Source organism: Numida meleagris, chromosome 6 (assembly GCF_002078875.1).
Source record: "Numida meleagris isolate 19003 breed g44 Domestic line chromosome 6, NumMel1.0, whole genome shotgun sequence".
NCBI classification, from domain to species: domain Eukaryota; kingdom Metazoa; phylum Chordata; class Aves; order Galliformes; family Numididae; genus Numida; species Numida meleagris.
This window is the reverse complement of record NC_034414.1, coordinates 25,791,630-25,817,204: the sequence shown is the minus strand read 5'-3', so window position 1 is coordinate 25,817,204 and position 25,575 is coordinate 25,791,630. Positions and strand designations below refer to the sequence as shown.

The following is a 25,575-nucleotide window of genomic DNA, read 5'->3' as shown; positions in this document are numbered from 1 at the left end:
TCATGGAGAACAATGGGCACTTTACCCCACTTTACAAAGCATAGCGTGGGACTGGAATAATAACTCATAGCTCTGAGTTCCCTGTATTCAGCAAGAACATAGGGGAGAATGACAGGGGTGGCCAAAGAGGTGGAACAGCTTCCACAGAAGGGGCAAAGAGATAAGGAATCTGCAACCTAAGGAAAGGACGACTGGAATGAAATGCAGGGAACTGCGAGCGCTGCAAAATCTGCCGTGAGCCACCAACCCCAGAGGCAGCAGACAGCCCAAGGAAGCACCACAAAGCCCTTGCCCTCTTCCTGAGATGCTCTTCTGCCCCAGTGCTGCCTGCTATCAAGGACCAGAGTGCAAGAGGCCTGACCCCACGCTCAGATATTTTTGCAGATGGTAAATAATCAAGAGCATTCAGAATTTGTAAGAGCATTTCCCAGAATGAGGAAGCCAGGCAACGGGGCCCTTCATGAAGCGGCATAAAATCTTTAGACTCAGCATGGAAATTGCAACAAAAGGGTTGCAAAACACATGTGCAGCCCTAAATAAAACATGAAGCAGGAAAGCGAGGCTGAATGCTGGGGCTGAGCGCTGGTTCAGCTGGAAGGCGTTCTCTGGGGAATGGGGTTGGGAGGGCGGCAGGGAAAGGGCACAGCTCAGCCTGCTGATGTGCTTAGGAAGGAGAGGGAGCACAGAGAGCGGGTAACAGTCACAGTGGAAGTAAGAAGGAAGAAAGGTAAATAGCTAAAACTGTGAGTGAGTGGGATCAGTGGGGGTGCTGGGCCCGCCAAAAGGGATTTAGGGTATAGGGGTATTGCAGAATGGACAGTGATGTCAGATTGCAACACAAAGGAAGCACTTCCAACATTCTGTTTAAACACAGATTCAGAAGAAGATTTCCCCCCAACCCCCCCCCCCTTTTTTTTTTAACTAGAACAAGCTTTTATTTTTTTTAAGTTGAGAGAGAGAAGAAAGTATTCATTTTACGGATGTCCTCAATGTCTTGGCATATTTATTGTATTCTGTTGAAATCTATTGTAAAACGAGGGGAGTAGGTGATCCTCCCGAGTGGCTGAACGTGCTACCGAGACCTGCGGTTAAACCGCACGGCGGTGGACGCTGCACGGCGAAACACGAACGCTATCGGGGGAATTTCCGCCGCGTTTAGGACAGCTCCTAATGCGGCAGCGGAGCGGAGACACACGGAGCCGTCAGCGGGCAAACACGAGAGGCATCCGGGCGGCTGAGCTGCCAGACCAGCCGCTGGGTTTCATTGCGAGGTGCCGCAGCATCAGCTCCGCAGCCGAGAAGACCTTTAATCTGCTGGGGGCGGGTTTGTTGGGGCGGTTCGCGTCGGGCCGTGTCGTAGGCTGCAGCCATCACCCCCGGGCGTTGCCGGCCGTGGCGCCGCCTCCCCACCGGGCAGGGTCGTACCGGGGGAGGGAGGAGCGGAACGGCGCTGCGGGCAGAGCGGTGGGGCGCGGTGCGGCGCGGTGCGGGCAGGAGGCGGCGGGATGTTCAGCTGGCTGGGGAAGCAGGGCGGCGGGCGGGAGCGCGGAGGTGGCGGCGGCGATGTGGTGCAGACGGTGACCGGGGGGCTGCGGGACCTCTACCTCCGCAAGCTGCTGCCGCTGGAGGAACACTACCGCTTCCATGAGTTCCACTCGCCCGCCCTGGAGGAGGCTGACTTCGAGAACAAGCCCATGGTGCTGCTGGTGGGGCAGTACAGCACCGGCAAGACCACTTTCATCCGGTAGGTGGCGGACCCCGGCCCGCGTCCCGCTCCCGGGAGCCGCCCCGGCCGCCGGCGGCGCTGCCCCGCTGAGCCCCGCGCCGAGCCCCGCTCGCCTCCAGCGGGCCCCGCTGCCCCGAGCAGGTGCTAGCGGGGAGTGGGGCGGCGCGGGGTGCCCCGTGCTGGGGATGGGGTTGCTCCCGGGCGTGCTCGGTGTTCTGCGGTTCTTCTGCCAACTTCCTGGTTAAGGAGGTTCTCTCGGTTTCGCGTTGTGCTGGGAGTAACCTCGTGGGTACTTCCTGTTAACTTTTCTCAGTTATTTCAGAGGAGAACTGGTTACTTTGCGTTGAAAGAGCATCAGTCATCAACGACCGTGTAACCTTATCTCCGCCTCTTCTTTCTCTCGAGTTCAAGATATAGTTGGTGCTTTTGCAGTGTTTTTGCACCTTACCTGTTATCATCGTGAAGTTTGCAGTGACTTTAGGGAGCTGGAGAGTGCCTGCATTTGTCTCGGTGTGCTTGTCTCCTGTGTTTCTCATGTGTTTCATTTCGGTATCTAAAGAGGGGCTGTGAGAAAGAAGGGTACAGGCTCTTTAGCAGGTTCTGTTGTGATAGGACAAGTGGAAATGGTTTCCGTCTAAAAGAGGGGAGATTTCGCTGAAATATAAAGAGGAAGTCTTTTATAATAAGGTGGTGAGGCACTAGAACAGATTGCCCCGAGAGGCAGTGGATGCGCCATCCCTAGAGACACTTGAGGCCAGGCTGGATGGGGCTCTGAGCACCCTGATCTAGTTGTAGGTGTCCCTGTTCACTGCAGGGGAGTTGGGCTAGGTGAAGTTTTAGAGTTCCTTCCAACTCAAACAACGCTGTGATTCTATAAAGATTGTTTAGAACGCTGCAGAAGATGCTGAGAGGTCTTTGGGCGAAGCTTTGACCTTTGTAAATGATACGAATATGTCCCTTTTAGTTCCAAAGGTTTCTGCCTGTGCAGCTCCCTCCCTCCTGCGCTGCAGAGCAGCGTTTGCCTTTGCTCACCTGCGCTATTTCAGATGTTTGCAGAGGCAGTTGTGTTCCCTTCCTGCTCGGCAGCTGCATGGGAGCTCGGGGCCGAGCACAGCTCTCTGGTGGGTACTGAACTCCTGTGGACACACAGAGCGGGTTTGCTTGGAGCATGGCATTTAAAAATAGAAGTAGGGCTTTCATTAAAAGAAGGGAAACTCAGTTTCGGGATCCCCAATGCTAGCTGAAAGGAAGCCTGTGTTTGTGGGCTGGGTGACTTAGGTTTTCCTAGCATTTCTTTAGCCACCCTGACTGATTCATTTTCTTTGCTACTTGTGCTCACATGATAGCTGTGTTGGTGGTCTGGGTGTGTTGCCAGGTAAGCGTTTCCAGAACAGATTGCCCAGAGAGGTGGTGGATGTGCGATCGCTGGAGACATCCAAGGTCAGGCCGAACTGGGCTCTGAGCAGCTGATCTAGCTGTAGGTGGCCCTGTTCATTGCAGGGGAGGCTGGCTCTATGGCCTTTAAGTGTTCCTTCCAACTCAATGGTTCTGTGATTCTAACTGTTCCTACCTGGGTGATGAGGGCATGGGTAACCTGGAGACAGAACAGGCCAGAATACCATGCACCCAAACATGTGCCACTTGCCAGCTGAGTTGCTGGGTCATTTCATATTTTTTTTTCCCCTCCTGCTGCACTTTGCCTTGGATGAGAACTCACGTTCTTCCTTTGTGGGCATTCAGATTTTCTGTCCTTTACAGGTACCCATGTTAAGTACTGGGATTAAGTCAGTATGATGGTCCTTGAGCTGCTTCACAAGTGCTTTTGGTGCCATTGCTTTGTAACATGTTACCACTTTAACCATAAAATACTGAGCAATAGGGCTAACTGGTACTAGCATACTGCCTGGATGAAGAAGGAAATTTCATTTCCAAACATCTTAGCCTAACTTCCCAGGGTAGTGAGACTTGCAGTCATCTCTGCAGGAATAGGAGGTCTGGACAGACTTGAATCCTCTGGTAGATGTCAACTGAACTTGACTGACATAAAGGTTTCAAAGCTTTCTCATACTTCTTATTAAAATCCCTGACTGAATGGAGGAAGGAACTTATTTTACTGTGTTGTGCCCTTCTTTTCCCCCACCTACCCCTTTCATCCCGTCCCCATTCAGGTAGATCACAGTGTGGTTTCATACCTCGCTGGGAGTTGGAGACCTCAGGAATTGACCACTGAGACCCTGTCAGTGACAAAGCAGTTGTTAGTGCTCCAGAGGCCAACAGGCTGACCTCAGCACCAGCACCTTCCCAGGGGGCAGATCGGTATTCATTACATCAGGGTTTGCCGTGGAATAGATAACACCTGTAGATAGCAACTGGCTGCAACAGGATGGGGAAACACTGTTCAACAGCAGCAGCAGTGTATGACAATAGTATAGAGGTTATGTCACAGTGACTGATCCTCATAATGCAGTTGAGAGGGTGATTTTTCATGGAAAAATGCCATAACTTCTCAAGATTATAATAATTCAGGGTATATAATTGTTAGTTTTCTTTAGAAGGAAGTTAGACTATATCTCTTTTTTTTTTCTCTTTTTTTTTTTTTTTTGCTAGTAGCCTTTTGGCAAGCAAACATTATTTTAAATCTTATCTAAAGCTGCTTTTTGTTTCACCTTTCCTCATTTCATAGTCAGGAGGACACATTAGGTCTGCCTTGGTGTTTGCTGTCCTGTTTACACGTGGATCCACAAATCTGTTCCACTGGTGAATATTCATTTCAGCTTTACTCGTTGTAATTACTCAGCACAGCATAATCTGATTTGGGAATTATTATGAGAACCACCCATTTTCATGGCTCAGACACATCCACCCAGTTCCTTCCACCGAGTCTTCATGAAAAACACCAATCTTGCAATGGCCACATGTCCCAAGAGACAGAGATGGGAAAACAAACACTGACAGCCCCTCTTTTTTTCACTTGATGCTGCTGATACACTTTGCACTTGGAACAATGCAATGAAACCTCCTGATTTCACTCAGTAAGGTGTAGTATGATAACACCATTTTATTCAGATATCTGACAGTGCTGACAACTCAAACAGCAATACCCAGGCCCAAGTGGTAATGCTTGTCTGATTGGTGGGAGGATGGCTGAGTGCCAAGGTGCTTATCTATGTGTAAGCTACTTGGCATTGTACCTGTGCAGCTCTGGAATACTCTCAGCTTCCCATGGTGGCTTCAGAATGGCAAAAGGAGGGACAGGAGAAGAGAACTGTGGTATGCCAGAGACAGGGGTCATCACTGCAAGTCTATAGTCACTGAGTTTTTACTTTCCTTCCAATGCATCAAACTTCCAATCTGATATGTTTAACTTATTAACAACTTCTCTTTTAGAAGTTTAAGGGACTGAATGTGGTTTTTTTTCTTTTTTTGCTTTCCTTTTCTTTTTCTTTCTTATTCTCTTGCTTTTTTTTTTTCCCCCTCTTGCTTTCTTTCATTTACTTACTGTGATGAGGAAAACCAGAAGTGAATTCCTCAGCTTGCCAGCCGATGATCTTACTGTGCTCAGAGGTATTACTCAGAGGTGAAAATGATAAATTTCCTTCTATGTACCTCGGCCAGAGCTGAGTTTTGTGAAAGCTCCCCATTGTGTCTGTAGTATCCGATGTGCAGTTGGATGTATGGCAAGAACGGGCTGCATCCTTTATTTATTGGGGTTGGCAGGGGGAGGCTTTCTTAATTTCTTTGTTATTCAAACAGAATGATAGCACAAAGGAGAATGCTTTCAAACTAAAGGAGGGGAGATTTAGATAAGATGTTGGGGAAATTTTTCACTGAGAGGGCAGTGCGGCACTGGCACAGACTGCCCAGGGAGCTGTAGGTGCCCCATCCCTGGAGGCGATCAAGTGCAGTTTGGATGGGGCCCTGGGCAGCCTCATCTGGTGGGTGGCAGCCCTGCCCACGGCAGAGGACTGGATGACCTTTAAGGTCCCTTCCAACTCATTCTATGATTCTGTGATTGTATGAATTCTTGTACTGCAGCAGACATTTTCTGCAAGTTTTGTTGTGTTTAAAAAAAAAGTGAGGATTTGTGGTGGCCTGTAGAATGGTGGAGAGCAGCCCTAGGAAGAGGCTCAGTCAGTCTCTCTGTACATCACATTGCATCCTTGCCCACTGCTCATCTGCCCAACCAACCCGCGTTTGTATGCTAGCGTGGCTTAACTGAAGCGTGCAGACTTGAGATGATTATCAGCATCCGCCACTGTGAGTAATCTTTGCTATCTCAGGAACCTTGTGAACTGGTTTCCCGGAGTTTGGCTATAGATCTGGCCAAGGGACGGAGACAAATGGTTATTAGTGCAGCAGAAAGGTTATAGCCCAGGTGAAAACAAAGGGAGAAGATCAAGTCCCTCGAGTCAACAGGATGTCTGCTGTTTGATCCAGACTGTCTTTGGGGCGCTTGCTATTTTTAAGCATTCTTCCTGTGAATCTTTTTGAACTCCCTCTGGTGAAAATTCCTGAGAAGGGCATGTGGTCACAGATGCTAAAATTCCAGGTAGTTTCCTGTGCTAATATCACACGCAATACAAAGATGTTTGCAGCTTTTCAGCTTATGGAAAGCTGCTCTTCCCTTTGTGTGGCTGAGTGAAAGCGATATTTTCATAATGAGAGGAAGTGTGATATAGTTTGTACTGCCAACGCACAAGATCTTGGGGTTTATTTTAGGTTGTCCTGATTCTGGATGTGTGTCTGTGGGCCAGCACCTTAATGGAAAATACCTGCCCTGCATAGTGCTTGCTGTCTGCTGAAGAGCTGCACCAGGCACAGCGCTGGCTGCTGGGTGGGACCCGTATTTGGAAGGAGCTCGTGCCTTCCTACATTTTCACCATCTCAAGAGGCTGGCTTCTAAAGCAGAATCTTTGAAGTCAGCATAGAAGTATCATTGCAATTCCATAGCACTTTGTTCGTATTTGTTCTATGTCTCAAAGACAGAGCTAATTTGAATTTACACTATTTTTTGAGTTCTGAGCTGAAAATATGGATGTCGAAAATCTTGAAAGGTGCGTGATGCTGCCAGCTCTTTGTAAAGTCTGCAAATGTTGTGTGTGCTGGCAGCCTCATGAGCAGGCTATGGGATTAATTTTTAGTCATCTAAAAGACCACCACTGAAGGTTCATCACCAGTGCCTGCCAGTTTCATGAGCTTTTCTGATTGATAGCAGCGATCCTATTGCCCCAGAGGTGTCCAAGCCTGCGTTTGGATTCCCTACCCAGATGTAATAGAATCATCCAATCGTTTATGTTTTAAGGGACTCTTAAAGACCATCTAGCCCAAATCCTTTGCAGTGAACAGGGATATCTAAATCTAGATCACGCTGCCCAGAGCCCGGTCCAGCCTGACCTTGAATGTCTCCAGGGGTAGGGCATACACCACCTATCTGGGCAACCTGTTCCAGTGCCTCACCACCATTATTGTAAAAGACTTCTTCCTTATGTCCAATCTAGATCTCCCCTCTTTTAGTTTGAAACCATTTCCCCTTGTCGTATCACAACAGGCCCCGCTAAAGAGTCTGTCCCCTTGAAGATGTAGTTCCTCGTGATCTCATGGGATCTGGGACTTACCTTGTGTGCATTTCATCCAGTACTATGCTTTTCACTGCTGCTCTGGTTGCTTCTTGTCAAGTCTCGACTTGCTGTATCAGACTTGGCCCACTGTCTACATGCAGTCTGTGTCTCTGAGCAGACTACTCACAGGGGATGGAAGATAGTTTCTGTCTGGCATTGCCTGACCTCGTGCCTCTGGGATGCTTGCTACCTTCAGCCCTTAAGTTCTGTGGGTCTAACTTATTTAACAACAATTTTCTCATATACAGACCAGAATAAAAGCTCTTTCCTCTCTCTCAAATAAAAGTAGCTATATTGTCTCCTAACTGTATTTTCTCTGCCTGTGGAAAGGTGAGTTGAAGTTAGTAAAAATTCTGTGTTGCAACAGAGTTCACTGAACGGTTACATCTGTCAGCAAGCTGATGCTGCTCATTGTGCTTTCAAACCACTCCCTTTCAGTACTCAACACTTGTAAGGGCTTGAAAACATAGGGAAAAGAAAGTCACCTCCTTTAGTGTAAGTTACAGTACTGTGATCTTTGGTAGAAATATCCATCTGAATGACTCTGGTGCTGCAGCTGAGGGAATACTTTCTACTCTGTTTTTGTGAAGGGAGTGACTTTATCTTTTTACCTACTTGTAAAAACTGGAATTCAGTCTTCTTAACTTTTCCTACCTAATACAAATAGTGAAATGCAGATAAAAATGCAATTTTATGGTTCTATTGTGTTTACTGTGTTAATGATTCTATTGTGTGTATCCTTAGGAATTTTCAAGGGCATTATAGTTATTTACCTTCATCTTATTTCTCAGTCATTCATTCTGTTACTTTATATATTCTCCATCACTAGATACCTGCTGGAACAAGACTTCCCAGGTATGCGGATTGGTCCAGAACCTACCACAGATTCATTTATTGCTGTGATGTATGGAGAATCAGAAGGAAGCGTTCCAGGAAATGCCCTGGTTGTTGATCCTAAGAAGCCATTCCGTAAGCTCAGCCGGTTTGGAAATGCTTTCCTGAACAGGTGAGATCTGGTTGTTTGCTGTCTTTTGACTTTAAGTCTCAATTTCTACTTAATTCCACTTTCAAGCATCAGTACTGTTTGCCAAGTCTTTCCTGCTGTATTCATTTTGAGCAGTGTGAAATAAGTATTCAAATATGAGCACTAGCTTAGAGCTGACTTGGCTTTAAGACATTATGCCAGCTGGAACTCGGGATTAGTTTGGTCACAAATTCCCCTGCTCAATAAAACTAATAGATAAGTACTATTATTTATTACTATATTTATACTACTTATAATAGATAATAGACAAATGCTATTATTTAAAAAATACAGAAAGATTAATTCCTTTGATACTGTCTTATTCTTCTATACTGGTCTTATACAACGGAGATTTTTCAGAAACTCTTTAAAGGTGTGAATTGCAGTGATATCTGTAAAAAGACCTGCAAGAAAGGAGAATACTTGCATATGTCTTTTGAAGATAAAATATATCCATGCCGTTAAGTGATTAATTCTGACAACCGGAACAGGTGAGCTGGTTTCAAGCATTTCAATAGACCAGGATAATAGCATTATCTTCTGGATACCTGCTGTGTGTTTACAAAAACAAACAGAGAAGTTCAGGGGCTGTGAATGTTGCAATAGGTAGCTTAACTCACCATCTAAATATTTCCATTTTGAAGTTATTAATAACTTTTTCCATATTGTGTGAGTAATCTCCTTGTTTTCTTCCTGTGTTTGATGGTGGTTTGACATGGAGGTCTACTTCTGTGAGCCAATTAATCTAAATTGGTTCTCTCTTAACAATAAACTTTCCTGTTTGGCTGATAAACGCTGGCATATGTGTTAAAAGTTTATCATGTACAGTTTTATCTCTTGCTGTGCATACTCACAGAAGAAAGTTTATAGCTGCTCATGATCAGCTCGGCTATCTGTTTTCTGAGAGGTAATATGTGTTGTGGAAAGCTGCAGCCAGCTCCAATTTTAAATACTACTTTTGGGGTCCCTTTTCTGTGAGATGATTAGCTAAGTTCTGTTCTTCCTCACCATTGTGTGCTATATAGCTATGAAAACAGCTAACATAATCGTACTGTGAATAGTATTTTTCACAACAAATAATTATTTACACTGAACATGTAATAATGCTGCAAGTTTGTTTGAAGGAAAGGGTACTATTTTTCATTTTTTTTTGCTAAGCCATCAGTCCAGCTCATTGTGTCAGGTTCTGAATCTTAGGCAAGCATGGGTTATTTGCTGACTAAAGAGATGTGCATTCAAAGTAACTAGCTAAATTATTCAAGTATGTTTGGTGACTGCGATATTGTTATACCGCAGTGCTGTAAGCAACCTTATCTTCCTGGGCATTCACATTAGCTCCTTTGTCTTTGTTTTGCAGCAGAGATGGTAGTTGCTTCTCTTTCCCCAGCACCACCCTCAGTCTGCTGCTCTGATCGTATTGCTGCTTATTCTAAACCAACACCTCTTTTCTCTTTCCTACTTAGTTGATATTGCCTTAGACTTCATTATAGTATCTTCAGTAACCTCCCTGTTCTTACTTTGCTTTCTTGTGACAGCTTTTAATTTGACTGTTTAGTTTGTCTTCTGTGGTATAGTGCAAGCTTTGCAGAGGCTGGATTACACTGTGCACTTGTCAGTATAGTCTTCAAGCACTGCCCCATAAGAAGATTAAACACTTATGCAAGTCTCTTAAAGGCAGTTTGTGATGAAGGGAGATAGAGTTTTTTTCAATCATGAGTTATCCCAGAAGCATCAGAGTTTGGGTTTTACATGTGAGGCATTCTGAACCTGTGGGAGATGTAACTCTCAGAGGCTATGTGAATTATTTATTTTTCTTAATACTACCATTGAATTTGTGTCATTTCACTTAGATAGGAGATTATTGCTCAAAGCACGTTGCCTGTAATTTAAACTTTCAATTCTGGTAGCATGGAAGCTTTTGCTCTGTTTGTAAGAGAAATGCTAGTTATTTACAGTCCTCTGCAAAAGCCATCCCAGAAGGCTGGCAAGGTAGAAGCAGTCACCACTCAACCACTGCCAGAGCAAGTGAGGGCTGACTTGGCAGTAATTTAAGCATATTGTCTGTATGGCTTTCCATCTGCTTCTCTTCTCTTTTGAATCTCTGAATTTGGGCAAAAGGCAAAGGACATGAGCCATCATTTCTTATATATGCCTAATTGGATCCTAGCAAAATGTTTGTTTTCTGCAGTGTGATGATTTTTAGTTTTCTAAGTGTTACATGAATAGCCCATGTTTTCATCTCTTTGTTTTGTTTAGATTTGAAAATGTTGTGACAAATGTAGGGGTAAAGGGGCTCACTAAGGACTTCAAAAACTTTTTCCTCTTTCTCCCTTTTCTCCTTTTCCCCTTTTCTCTTTCCTTTTTCTTTAATATTACTTGAGTCTTTCTGAAAGCTAATACGTTAAGGAGAGTCCTCAAGGTACAATTTATATGTAAGTTAGAGCTCTTTGCTAATATTTTTTTTCTCTCCTCCTTGCCTGCAGGTTCCTGTGTTCTCAGTTGCCTAACCAGGTGTTGAAGAGCATCAGCATCATCGACAGCCCAGGCATCCTCTCTGGAGAGAAACAGCGCATAAGCAGGGGTTAGTTGCAGGAGCTGAAAATATCTGAGCACACTTGCTACCAAAGATGTTCTTCAGTATCCTGACTCTGCTTTGCTGCTTTGGAATCCAGTTTCCTTTTTCCTTCTCTTAACTGAAGGGGAAGTGATGCTTGGCAGCATTCAAGTATCACCTGTCACTTCCTTAACAGTGTGAAAGAGAACACGAAATATTCAGAAAATGGAGGTGTCATTATAATCAGCCACCAAAAAAGTGAGCAATTGAGTGACAAAATTCAACATTGTCAGGGACTGCCAAGGAGCACAAGACTTGATGTGCATGTGGGAGAAGGTTGTGTTTCATTCCAGGGTTATGTTCCACTGGTAGCTGTGTGTTGCTTGAAAGACTGTGGCTTTTCGCTGCCATCTAGAATTGCTCTTGTGACTTAACAGAATGATTTCTTCTTTATCGTTCGGAAACTGAATTTCTGAGCAGCATGGTATGTGCCTTATCAATTGTTTTAATGGCCTAATTGGCCTGCCCTTTGATACAGTAGATTTGCACATAGACAGTGCTCAGTCATAAGTTTAAGCCTTTCTTATCTATTAACAAGGTTTTAATTTGACTAGTTTACATTTCACCAGGTTGTTTTTCAATAAGTTAGGGATTTTCTTGAATACGTAACTTGGCATAATTCTTTAATCAAAAATGTGATTCTGCAGGATACTGTTTAGCTTTAGCCAGCATGGTTCTACCATAAATAAGGTTTGGGAGTCAGCATTCCTGGTGTACCTGCAAGTTGCTTTATGGACCTATTGTATGGACTTACTGCATGCTGTTTTGATTAGGCAATACTGTGCTTACCCATGTTTCAAATGTTTTGTAGTTAGATATGTTTCCTTTATATGATTTCCAAATTGCTTATGCAGTTCTGATACTAGTGGTTTTGTGGAGAGCAAACTTGGCTTATCTTGTGATGCTGCACTGCATGGCCTTTCTGAATGGCTTCTAGAATGACTTCAACATACATAAATAAGCTAGTTTAGCACATTTTGAAGTTTGAGCTGTTTAGATTTCCTTCTTAAATCAAGGAATACAAATAAAAGCAGATTCTACAGGATATTTTCTGTTGTCCTTAAATATGTCTCTCTCAGACAAAGTTCTGTTCCTAACAGAAGTAAGGTGACAGCTTGTGCGCTTTGGTGTCGGAGCTGCCATCTTCTTTCACTAAAGGTGGTTACAGACTTGAGCATGGGCACTCTTTTCTTTGCTTGCCAGGAAAGCTCTAAACAAACCAGGTGATTCTTTAGCAGAATTTCTTTTCTGACAGCTTCAGATTTTTGTATTTCAAATTTTTACAGGTCTTAATTATTGCTTGTTTTTTTGTTTCTTTTTTAGTTTTCATCAACTTTTTATTTCTTTTTAAGTTTGGGTTTTGCTAATGAAACTTGATGCTATTTTCTAAAAATCTCATAAAATGAGAGTTTTCATAATCCAATAATAGAATGTGACATGAAATAACACCTCAGAAGTATTATTATTATTTGCTTTTATCCTGTACGTGATTGGTGCCTATTCACATCTGAGTTTTCAGTTACATTTCCAGAGGAGGAATCATAGAATTGTTTGAGTTGGAAGGGACCTTTAAAGTCCATCTAGCCAAGCTCCCCTGCAATGAACAGGGATGCCTACAGCTAGATCAGGGTGCTCAGAGCCCCTTGAATGTCTCCAAGGAAGAGGCATCCAGGAGGTCTAGCGTGTTTTCTTTCTGGTGGTGTTTAGCATGTTTGGAAGAGTAACAACCATTCTCAGGTTACAGGACCTCAACTTTCACTCTTTTCACCAGCAATCACATATCGACTTTTAATTTCAAAATACAGGAAAAAAGCGAAGGGACTGCAGACATACAGGTGGCACATTGCTTCTCAACCTGTTTTATTTATAGCCCTGGAAAGCTGACAAAGTGGCCAAGGATGAAGGAGCTCATTGCCTTCTGGAAGATCAAAAATGTACAGTGGGGACAATATTCAAAGCTGTCTTTTTTCTGACGCACCTTTCCTGCTCCTGTTGTCAGCAGGAGCATGTGCCCGAAGCTTCCTGCCTATCAGTTCACTGTGTGTGTAAGTGACTCAGTGAGAATGTGCAGATGTGTGCTGGCATTGTCCCATCAGACAATGGCTGTCCCTATGCTGCTGCCGCCCCGTGAGTGCACGAGGAGGTTCTGCAGCATCAGATGACAAAACCTGATTTCAGATACAAATGTGGGTATAGTCTGCAATATTTGGAAGGAACAATGAGTATAAGGAAAGGAGAAAGATGAAGCAATGGCTGCCAGGGTGTGGGGAGTAACTGCTTTGAGAAAGGGAGGAGAATTTGATTCATGGCTGCTAGAATGGTTGTCCTCTGTAGGATTAAAGCAATTACTCAGAAAATGTGGTGGCTTTTCCTCTTGTAGTGTTCAGGGACCACGCCTTGATTCTACTGCAAATGCCAGTGAATGCATGGTGACAGAAAAGGAAACATACATTTTTCTGTCTGGGAAGCTAACTGGTACTAAACCCTAAGGCAAGGGTTTAAAGAAGCATGGGGAAAGAGCTCATCAGAAAATGGGGGACACTGCTTACCTTGCATTTTTTGCATGATTCTAAAAAGAATCAGAATTATTAGATATTTGTAATTTTCTCAGTTCTGTGTTGTTTCTGAAAATATAGTTTAGGAGAGGTGATGTAAGTAGTAAAGCATTGTGTCAGGCTTTCCCTGCAGTGATGCACTGTAATTCTTGGGATTCAATTGCCAGCAGGAGTGCAGGTTTTCATTGGCATAACTGGAAAACTCACTCCAGGACAGCAGTGTTAACAAATGCATCTTTGTGTGGGCCTGCGCTGCATTTGAAATTCCTGTCCAGGTCCAGAATTTGTGTGTTTGCGGGCTTGTTTTTATGGCACTTGTGCAGCACTGGTGAGTGGGATTGCTCAAACGCTCTGCCTACCCCAGCTTCGTGAAGTAAGTGGATATTTCCTGCAAACACAGAAGCTCTTCACTGCAGCATTCATCCAAGAGATACCTGTGTGCTGCAGAGATATGTGTACTGCTGCAGTAACACCAGCCCCAGGGGTGGAAGAACTGGACAATCTGCCTGTCCCTGTTCACAGAGGTTGAGTGCCACCCATCAGGTCTCCCTGAATGTTTTCTGAGTTGGAGAAACTTTGGGAGATGGTGTTAGGGCAAACTGGAAATTATTTAGTTTGGTCTCCAAAGGGAAAGACTATCATTTGTCTAAATCTTTGTTACTGACTGGCACAGAAAACTGACACGCACTTGTACTGCATGATGGCTTAGCTGTGGAGCTGGTGACTGTTGTGCCTAGGGCTGGTACTTTGCCCTGCGGCAGTGATACATCAGAGTACACGTTCATTGCTCTGATCAGTGTTTGCAGAGCTGGTGAACTCTCACAGTATCTCTCCAACTTTTTCATCTCATCCACATCATTCTGTTTTGTTCTTTGTCTCCCTGTTGAGCCCCTTATGGACACCTGACCCTTGTGCCTCTGCTGAAGGCACTGGCTCTCTCCCTCCTGCAGCTCAGGATGAGCTCAAGAGTTCTGCAGTGCTGCTCATAGGTTGCTGCTCTCCTTCGTCCCTTAGCTGGGTATGAGGGTGACTTGCAGCTTTTTAATATGCATTTGCAAGTAGATGTAGAACTCCTGAGACATCCTCAGTCTGGATATAATAGTTGACAGTAGTCTTAGGTACAGACCTTTGAAGAAGAAGCAACAGTAGAGCAGCAAGAGGCTGAGAAGCATCTACAGTTATTTCTGGGAGGAAGAGTTGGGCTGGAATATCTGCTCCTGGTCTGAGTCTGCTGTTTCTTACTCAAACAAGATGAGTCACATGCATACCCAGCCCAGTGCCACATCATTTGTGGTGACTGCAGATAGAATGTGTCACTTCCAAATAAAAAGTTCCTGAATGCTGTTTGATGTGTGGATTAAGCTACCATCTGCACTTATAAAAACATTCAGATGGGTGCTACAATCTTTCCTTCAGAACATCAAAAAGTCAGTTTCAAATGATCAAAAAGGTCACTGCTGATTTGTGTTCTGTAACCTGTCACATCCTCAAAGCTGTCCGCGCATTACTTGTAAGTTGGATTTCAGAGTTTATTGTGGCAGAAATAACAGCAAGTGTTGCAATGCAAAGAGATAGGTGCTTGGAAATGGTTTTTAAATCCAAAAATTTTTGATTGGTGACTTAGACTGGAGTGCTGCAGTTGCACTTGTTAGTACAGATAGACAGTGCTTTCAGAGTGGCTGGCTTTAACAGTGAGAGGAGATCCTGTGATAAGAGCCTCACAAGGATGCTCAGCTCACTCTCCATTCTGAAATCAGAACCTCTGGAAAGACGTAAAGGTGAGTGTGAGCTGGTAACTCACAGCAGCATGAAAGAATGTAGTGTGGATGATGGATGGCAAGGTTGAGGGAAATCAGAAGGGCAGCTATATTAACAGAAGGTGGTAACAGTGAGACCTGTCTAAGGAAATGTAGGATTCAGTTGTTCTGACCTCACTGTTCACTCTCCAGTTGGTCCACCTCATTTTTTTTCTCCAGGGAGATGCTAGGATCCCCTTATTCTGTACCCCCAGTACTACATTCTCTGAGACTCTCTCCTCTGAGCAGGAAAACTGTAATAGTGTGTTCTTTCCTCAGGCTATGACTTCTGCCAAGTCCTCCAGTGGTTTGCTGAGAGGGTCGACCGCATCATCCTCCTTTTTGATGCCCATAAGCTGGATATATCTGATGAGTTTTCAGAGGCTATAAAGGCATTCCGGGGCCAGGATGACAAGATTAGGGTGGTGCTTAATAAGGCCGACCAAGTGGATACGCAGCAGCTGATGAGGGTCTACGGTGCACTCATGTGGTCCCTGGGAAAGGTGATCAATACTCCAGAGGTGCTGCGGGTCTACATTGGCTCCTTCTGGGCCCAGCCTCTTCGAAACACAGAGAATCGGAGGCTCTTTGAGGCAGAGGCGCAGGATCTTTTCCAGGATATCCAGAGTCTCCCACAAAAGGCTGCCGTGCGGAAGCTCAATGATCTCATTAAGAGAGCAAGACTTGCAAAGGTAAAGATGCTAGCTAAATTAACTGAGGATCATTTTCAGTGTGTCCTTTCTCACCTTTCCCAGTCTTTCTCTACCCATAAACTGTGGTTTTCAGTAAATTGATTGACTGGTCTGTTTTTCAAGAAAGAAGATACAGAGGCAAATAGGAGGAGGTAAAGACTTGTACTGGGAAGCTTCCCTAACTTTAAAATTGATCATTACGATCATTTCAGAAATGGAAGCGTATCGGGTCATTTTTAGGCATTTATGTACCATAAAATAGAAGTGGATAAAGGTGAATACAAAACACAGTGCTTATGGGGCATGTGTATCAGACAGCTCAGGAAGGGGAATAAGCTATATATCTGCAGAACAGCAGCAATGTAATCCTTCCGGTGTCATCTTTCTGCCTTCTGCACGAAACATTAGTTATTTAAATTATTTAAGTATTGATTCAAATATCTTTAAAGCATTGCATAGTATTTTTGTTCTATTTCTATACCACTCTGTTCTTAAGCCCTTCTTAAACGTGTTCAGTAACCCAAAACAAAAGCAAACTGTTAACTTGCTGTCAAATTTGGGTATTAGACTTTTTTTTTTTAAGTCCTGTGACTCACTTTCCCATTCTGATGAGTATTCTTCTTATCTTTTAAGAACATACATGCCTGTTGACACACACATGCAAAACTGTTAGTGCTTGTCAACTATAGACATAACACTTAAAAAAAAAAGAAAAAAAAACCCAGAAAAATATTTTAAACATAAGATCCATAATATTGCTTAAGATTATTTATGAACTGTCTTGGAAATATTTATGTTTAATCAGTTCTGTCATCCTAGAGAATATTCACGTCTCCTCTGTTAAAAAATGCCATGGTTTTATGCAAAAACCACTACTTTATGCTGCTTTTTTTCCCCTATTCTGTAGAAATTTGAGTATATCTGCAATTAAAATACAATCATTCCTTTTAGATAGGATGTCGTGTTGAATGCTTACAATCTATTTTTGCATAGCTGTTTCTTGTTAAATATGAAAGTTTAAATTTAAGACATGCAAAGAAAAATTGTTTACACTATTTTATTTTATAAGCAAATACATTTTTTTCCAGTTTCCAGTATGATTCTCAATGAATATAGTAAAAGAATGGAACAACACTTTTCCTGCACAAGTTGTGTGTAAGGTTTATACAGAATACTGTAACACACATTCTGTTGTGTTTTGGTAGGTGTTAATTACACTCATTGCCATATATGCATCATCATGTTTTTCTTCTGCTACTTTTTGGTAGTAGTCGGTCTTCCCCCAGTATTGTCCTGGACCATATTGCTCACTGCCTGGCCACACAGATCCTTTTGTTGGTGAAAGGTGATAGGAGGGTGACAAGGGGAAGAGATTGGAGAAGGGTGGATGGAGGACCAATATACGGGATGGATGCTGGTTTATCTTGATCCCAGCAGATCGGAAACTCAAAGAGTTCTGCAAGTATCAAAGTGGCTTAGGACTTGTTATCCTAAAGTAATGCCTTTACTTATATGATGGAATGGCTTTACTTTTCTCCCTGACACTTTGCAAAGCAGCCGAGGCATGTTATTGTAGCATACTGACTGCTCTGTCATCCTTTTGTGGCTACATAAATATAGGCTGTATGTGCTTGCTTTTCTCTGAGTAAATAGGTAGGAATGCAGTGTCACTTCAATTAGATAGCCCAGCCACTTAACATGCTAGGATTACTCAAGCCATTATCAATTGCTTCCCACAATAATTGGCAAGACAAGTAAACAGTGTTACAGCTCTCCACTATTGACATGGATGGACCAGGATGGCTGGTGCTGTCTGTACGATCCATGTATGTAGTGTCAGAATGAGGTCTCTACAGACAAAATGCTGTGCAATGCTCATTCTTAAACTGCACTCAATTTTCCCCAACTGTACATCTGTATTTTTTTTAAATGCGGTTGATTTCATTTTTCCTTTAAAAGGACTGCTGAAAGCAGCAAAATCTAGTTAACACCTCTTTCTGTAACTGTGACTTTCCACAAACAACAGTTGATAATGTTGTCCTTGAGGTATCTTAGGGAATATATTCTTTCTGTTTACTTTTGTGACCTGGGTGAAGAACACTAATGTTGTTAAGCTTAGATAAGCAGTAGTATTGATTTCAACTTTGCTTCTTCTTAGGTACATGCTTATATAATCAGCTATCTGAAAAAAGAAATGCCCTCTATGTTTGGAAAAGAGAACAAGAAGAAGGAACTGATCAGCAGGTTACCTGAGATCTATGGCCAGCTGCAAAGAGAATATCATATCTCAGCAGGGGACTTCCCTGAAGTCAGGAAAATGCAGGTAAAATGATAGATCGCAGCTACTGAAATTGTATTAATTTTCCAGCAAGATTGCCCAATTAGAAAAGATAGGACAGAGTATCTCAGCATGATAGTTTGGAGCCTTCAGGCAAATGGCAAAGTGGCAATCAGTCACTCATGCTAGCATGACATGGAAGCAGCACAAAATGAAAATGACTGATAATTTCCTTAACATGTCCATTTGCTGATATAAGACTGTAGAAATCACCTTAAGGAATCAGAACTTTATTTCAGTCAATATTTGGTCTCGTGGCAGAAAATACTGAACGTTTCTGAAGATGCTGCAGATAAAATTGGAGTGTCCTAAATATGGGTATTTATATTGCTTTTGCTTTGCTAACCGATATGTGGGTAGGTGAAGATATCTGTATTCACACATTATTCATGTTCACCTTTCTGTGTTCTTGTTCTCGCTGATACTGTTTTGCCAGCGAGTAATAAAGACAATGTATTATGTGAAAAGTGCGCCTTAAAAGCTTTCCAGTTTTCTTCCTGTCCTTTCAAGATCATATTATGTGAAGAAGAAAGATGGAAGTTCTTAATTTATACTTGTATTGTTAATTCTTAAATGTTGTCTTTTTTAATTTTTTTCTTTAACTCAGTTCCCAATTTATCAGGTATATTTAAACTACTAATCATAAAGAGAGATGACTGACTATATTCATTAATCTATCTATAGGGATGCACAAGTTTCTTTTATGAATTAAAATATTTAACTTCGGAATCAATTGTTTGCATGAGACAGTAACTTGTATATTTAGCACAAGATTTTCACAGGCACAATTGCTGAGAAAGGATTTCATGATGTTAGGTTTTAGAGGGAGATTTGCAAGGGACGTGTTTTTCTTTTCTTCCCTTTGCCACATTTGTTCATGATAGGAAATGAGAGATGTTACTTTTCAGTTTGGGTATTGAAACAATTTGCACGCCACTTTATCAAACTAATAGTGTATATCACTAAACTTCAGCAGCAGATGGCAGCAAATATAAACATGAGAGACCACTTCTGTACCAAGGAACAAAATTGTGAGAAAATAGGTATCAGATTTGACCTTTGCTTTCTAAGATGTATTGCACATCATAAATTTAAACTGCTCAGTTACTGCAAGTCAGGTGATTGTGCATAAACATTCACCTGCTTATGCATAAAATTCACCTGATTATGATTATGCATAAATTTCATCTGATTTCAACCTGATCATTGTTGGCTGGCAATTTTTCCTTTGAGAAATCCGAAGTTCTTTGTGCACAGGTGAAGTAATATCTCTGTGCTTCAGGTTTCTTGGTTTACTACAGTTCAGATATGTAGAGTAGTAGCTTCAACATGATCTTTTTAAGCGGTTTAATGCCATTCTGGTTTGGTTAGGGTTTTTTAGGATTTTTTTTGTGTGTGTGTATGTTTCCACTGTACCTTTCTTTTCCTGGCTAGCCTTTTGCATGTAGGAAAATAACAAAATAATAATTTTTAGCTTTTCTGTGGTCTGGCATAGGACTTACTTGGGCTTGTGTTGAAATAGGACATCTCAGCTAGTTAAAAAATCTCACTGAGGTTAGTAGGAGTTTATGTACAAGATACAAACTCAGCAGGGACCAAATGACTTCATGACTTATGGCAGCACTTTAAAAAACACTGCTGCTCTTAACCCAACTCAATTTTTCTTTATTGATAAAGGACATTGCTTCATGACCTACTCACAAACAAGAAGTTTAATCTATAAAATCAGAGCAATCCTGCAAACTCTTGGATTTATTTTTAACCTTAAGCATTTGCAGAAGGACTAGCAGGACTAAAGCCCTACTTGCATACTCCCTTGGAAGTATGCAAGTTGGGAAGAAAATCACCAAATGGAAAGTTGTTAGGTAACATTGTCAACTGCTCTGTTCTTAAGCATTGCCATTTTGAAAATTATGTTGTAAATGTAATTTCATAGAGGAACTCATGCACTGTTGCAAAATTCTGAGGATATTTGATCAATGTATTCTATTTATGATAAGTAGTGTTTGCTTTGCTTCTCCTTCATGAGAAATTCCAGTTTCAGTTACGGGAACTATTTCAAAAGGTTACAGGTTATTTTCATTTGAAATCCATTCCCTATCATTTTCATTGTATTGGAAACTTTTCTAACTACTTTCACCAAAACCTTTTTTATGTCTTTGACAGGAGCAGCTGGAGATGTGTGACTTCACTAAATTTCACTCTTTGAAACCAAAGCTAATTGAAGCTGTGGATAACATGCTGGCCAACAAGATTGCCTCCCTGATGAGCCTGATCACCCAGGAAGAGAGCAATATGCCCACAGAGATGGTACATGGTGGGGCATTTGATGGCACCATGGCAGGACCTTTTGGCCAGGGATATGGAGAAGGTGCAAAGGAAGGAGCTGATGAAGATGAATGGGTTGTTGCCAAAGATAAACCTGCTTATGATGAGATTTTCTATACTCTATCACCGATCAATGGCAAAATATCTGGGATCAATGCAAAGAAAGAGATGGTGACTTCCAAACTGCCCAATAGCGTTTTGGGTAAGATCTGGAAACTTGCAGACTGTGATGGTGATGGAATGTTGGATGAGGAGGAGTTTGCATTAGCAAAACATCTCATCAAGATTAAACTGGATGGATATGAACTGCCTGGCACGCTACCTCCCCACCTGGTGCCACCATCTCACAGGAAACCTTTGCAGACAGCAGAGTGAAAAATACTAGGGGAAAGATGAGGATTTTTTGATATATTTCAACAGACGTTTTGAAACTACCAACATTTTAAATTAGGCTTAGATATTTAAACCCTCACAACACATTTCACGCAAATTACTGAAATCAGAAGCAGGGAAACGTTTGTGTAGTAGCCCCTGCTGACTTTCACTGAGAAATGCTTATCCGCAAGTGCCTTGTATAAATCTATCATAATGTGTGATGGTAAGGTGATGTTGCTTCCATATCTTGCTGCCTCTACAACCATAAAGCAGTGAAAAAAAATCCCATTTATTAAATCGCTGACCTTCACCAATTGTAAACACTTAAGCAATCACAAGTTTCCCTAAACTATTTATTTTAGTTAGTGCAAGGAACTCTAAATGTTACATTCACCTGCCTATGCAAAGAAAATTTTCTATGCTAAAAGCATACTTCAGATGTTAAGTGAATGTTAGCATCTCTACAGTTTAAGAAAGACAGATACAAAAAGAAATTCTAATTTTTCTTTTTTTCTAATTTGAATTGGGTGTACAGAAAAAGAGGAGTCGTGGCAAGAGTATTTTAAAAAGTGCTCTTTTGAGGAGTATTTTAAGACTTGTTTACGAGCAGACTGGTTTTAAAACTTCAGTACTTAGAGCTATAAAATATAAAATATATTTCCATCTGTCATCACTGTGTCTTATCTGAATACCTGCATCTTCCTTTTTGTACTGCACTATATACTCAGTATTATTGTTAAAAGAACGGAATCTCCTTTCTTCCTTAGCTTCAGAGTTTCTTTTAAGGTTTCAGTTTAGCTGCACTGCAGACAAATTCCTGAATGTTTCAAAGTGAGAGCAGAATGCTTTCATTAGTTTAAAAAAACCATAAACTGGTTTTCATTGAAATAAAGTTTCAGATTCTATTCAGAAAGAAAAGGTGCGTTGTTCAAAGTCAGCATCTTCAAAGTACCTTGAATTGTCTCAGAAGATTTTCATGGATATTTAATTCCTATTTACAGGTAATTATACAGGTATCTGTATATATTATTTTATATACTTTTTTATTTTTTAGAAAAGTTTTTGTCTCTATCTTTTGCCAACATATAGCTGACAACCACCAAAGAGAGATTGGATTGATATGGTGGCAGATTTGAGAGATGTAGCCGCGGACAGGAATCTTTACATTGATTGAAATGAAGTTGTAGACTGGTCCCTCCAAATATTATTTCTTTATTGAAAACAATCCACAAAAGGAATAGGTGCTTACTAAACATTCATTTTTCTAACAACACAATCAAAATGTTGAACATACTGATTTTTATCAGTACCTTAAAAGAAGTTAAATTTTTGGCCCTGTGAACTTTTGTCTTTTGGGGAGGGCCAGTTCTTTTTTGAAATCACACTTGGCAGTCAGGTTGGGTCTATGTTTGGGTGCAAGAATTGACGTGTACTCCACCATTTGTAGTATGAAATACCCTACATATCAAAGGTACTGTAACTTAAAGCACTTTTTCGTTGAGTCTCAGTAAGGGTTAGCAGTAGTGCCTTCTGAGATAGAACAAGCCAAAAAGTGTTTTAGCATCCTTGCAGCAGTGTTGGGGAGGGAAATAATTTGAGTGTTGTTTCCAAATCAAGACTTCAGTCACATTTATGTGCTCGGATTTGTAGGTGATTTAATAAGAGCCTCAGCTTTTCCTTTAAATCATATGTTTGTAGGTTGTCAGTCAGGTTTCATACTTTGAGTCTTTCCAGACCTCTTATCTTCCTGCATCTTTTCTATTCTAATGTGAAACTAGCATGAAATTTGTGAAGGCTCTACCGTGTGGAAAAAAAAAAAAAAAAGCTATTTTAGGTAGTGACAGAAAAACACCTTGACCTTGCTAGGCGTCTGGGCCTGTGTCAAGGGTATGCTGGCATAGTTGATCATTCTTGTGGACTTGGTCACTTTTTATTTTTCTTAGTTTTGTTTACTTATCATTCAATTATACCATCTTTATTTCTCTTAGACCTATGTTAGGAGCCAAAATAGCCTTTGTGCATCTCTGTTCTCTTCCATAGAGCTGTGAAACTTAAATGTGAACCTACTGTATTTCTGCAGAGTAACCCATTTTCTATGTAATTTATTTTTGGTTGAACATAAGGTATCAAATAGACATTGCAGGGGTGTTAAAAGTCAGGCTGCACCAATAGTAATGTATGACTGTGTGTAGTGTCTGCAGTCAGTGACAAATTTGTACAACAATGATCAACCAGACCAACTTTGCAAGGACAGTCACTAAAATAAAGAAAGCAAGTTTGCATATTGTGACCACTGTAGAGTGTGCAAAGGTGAAGAGATCTGGGAAGCTGCTGATCTTCCAGCCCTCTATGTCTTACCTTGCTCTTTTGCTGCACAGAATTCCAGGGTGGACCTGTGTTTGAATTCCTACCACATGTAGCTTCTGGGGGTGATACTCCAAATGCATTGGAGCTGTGTGATCCCATGCCAGTAGAAATATCCTCCTGCAGTGGAGAGAGAGGGGCAGAATAGTTTTTCAGTGCTTTATTTATTTTTTCAAATTTTATTGGTAGTGAAATGGAGAACACAGCCTTTTCTTCAGACTCCATGAGAATGTGCTAATTTGGACGTAGGGGAGACAAATTGAAATGTGTCATATTAATAAGTTAATATACTTTGCTTAGATACAGTTGAAATGGTTTGCTCTTTTCCTGCAAGACTTGAAGGGGAAGGGGAATTCATGAAGCATGTATAGCAGTAGAGGTGGATTTGCTCTGTTGATCTGAAGGAGTAAAAGCATGCAGAGCTATGCACATAAATATATGTGTAGATATGCGGTGCAGTGCACTGGCGTCTTAACAGAGGTCATACTTAGCTGACGGAAATTCAAGTACATTTCACGTGGTCTTTGAACTGCAATTTCTTGCACAGCTAAACTAATCTAGTAGGGTGCTGTTGCTCAGGGGAGATAATCTGGATAGTGCTGTCTGCTGAATTAGTGAGCCAGTGTGTGGACTATGAGAAGGAGAGAAGGGAGCAGGATTACCTTCTCATGAAATTGTGCTCTAAGTAGTTATTGGGAACATCAATATTAGATCACCTTTGTTGTTCATTTGATGTTGTTATTAATCTCTACTCAAGAAGGAACAAGGTCCTGTATTTGTGGGTCATTTTATGCTTAGGATTTTGACTACGTTTCCTGTGAGATCATTCAAAACTGTCAAGAATTCATCCTGTGAAATCAGTGCTTATTGGTGTAGCCTACTGCTGTAAGCCAAAGTAGAGACTGCTGCTTTTAGCTCTTCTCCAACTGTTCTGCTACAGCTGTAATTCCCAACCATAATTCTGTTCCCACAGAAATGTTAGATTTTTGTTGTAGATTGGAAGAGAAAATGTGGGACAACTGTTCAAAACTACACTACAGAACAGCAAGAGCCTTTTAAAACTGTGGCAGGTTGAAAATGATGAGTTTTCAAAGATCTTTAGATCGAGATGAGATCCCAGTTGTTGGTTGGGAGTGGTGTAGATTTGTGTAGAACCTGATATTAAAGCAGCAGTATCTGGTCTCTGACTTGAAACAACATCGTTCATCTACAGTACTTGAAATGTACCCTGTTTCTTCTCACTTCCTTCCATTCAAAATGTGCACTCAGTTTGGTGGCTCTTTGTATTGTTGGAATTCAAGCAAAGAGTGTGAGGTGTATTGGGTATGTATAACTTAACATGGAGAAAATGAGCATGAACTTTTTCTACTTCATGTGTTTACCTTTTCTAATACATTTGTTAAATACTGTGTTTTCTCTTCAAAGGCACTCATTTATTTTTGAGGGATTTTGATCTGTGCAGAGAGTTTCACTTTGTCCAGCTAGGCAAACAAAGTTCATTGTTATTGCACTTTTATTATACAATAAATTCCATGCAGATATTGTAATATATTTTAATATGCTTTGTAATCATTTTTAGGAAGTGATGATAAAGAATGCTGATTTAATAAACTAATATTGAACTACCTGACATTTTTGTTTGTATTTTTCTTTCTAAAAGATAACCTTTCAGTAACCAGAATTTTTAAAATTCTTCTACTTATGGCTCATAGGCATAGTAGCTATTTGGTGAACTGATTCTCACCTCATTTTATGTATCCACAATAGGTTATGGTTATTCCTCTTCTGTGTCCTTGAACTTGTTGCTGAAAATACTGTCTACACCAGGGCTTGATTCCAGAATCTAAATTTATATTTAAAAGGAAGAAGAAGAAAAAAAACACTCCAGCACATATCACTAATTAGTTTTTTATAGCAGAATATAATTTAGAAGTTTCTCAGTGTCTAAGCATGGAATTTTCTTAAAGTCCAAGGTTGGAAGATTAATCAACATAGAGGTAACTTCCTGTGCAGATTGAAAGCTTGGAACTTGAGATGTGAGAGGCATTTCTTTTGACTTAAGTGGGGTACTCACCTTGAAAAGTAACAATAGAATGAATATTAGTGAAGCAAAAGTATTTGTCCTTAATTTTTTTTTTTTTTTTT

The 25,575-nt window shown here is 41.5% G+C and overlaps 1 protein-coding gene and 1 long non-coding RNA gene across 2 annotated transcripts; one reads left to right on the top strand and one right to left on the bottom strand.

Annotated features, from left to right (window-relative positions):
• EHD4 (EH domain containing 4) lies at nt 1,506–25,060 on the top strand. Its single transcript, XM_021402293.1, has 6 exons — nt 1,506–1,744; nt 8,174–8,350; nt 10,852–10,949; nt 15,613–16,025; nt 18,184–18,348; nt 20,530–25,060. The coding sequence occupies exons 1-6, from the start codon at nt 1,506–1,508 to the stop codon at nt 21,064–21,066; spliced, it is 1,629 nt and encodes a 542-aa protein (XP_021257968.1). The 3' UTR covers nt 21,067–25,060.
• On the bottom strand, nt 1,760–5,543 carry LOC110401328. Its single transcript, XR_002440331.1, has 3 exons — nt 3,066–5,543; nt 2,759–2,862; nt 1,760–2,290 (listed from the first exon to the last, which is right to left on the bottom strand). It is a non-coding gene; the product is annotated as an uncharacterized LOC110401328 (long non-coding RNA).

Coding starts and splice junctions, on each gene's coding strand:
- EHD4 (XM_021402293.1), top strand. CDS start 1,506: ATGTTCAGCTGGCTGGGGAAGCAGGGCGGCGGGCGGGAGCGCGGAGGT. Junction 10,950..15,612: donor GAAACAGCGCATAAGCAGGG/GTTAGTTGCAGG, acceptor TTCTTTCCTCAG/GCTATGACTTCTGCCAAGTC. Junction 16,026..18,183: donor AGAGAGCAAGACTTGCAAAG/GTAAAGATGCTA, acceptor GCTTCTTCTTAG/GTACATGCTTATATAATCAG.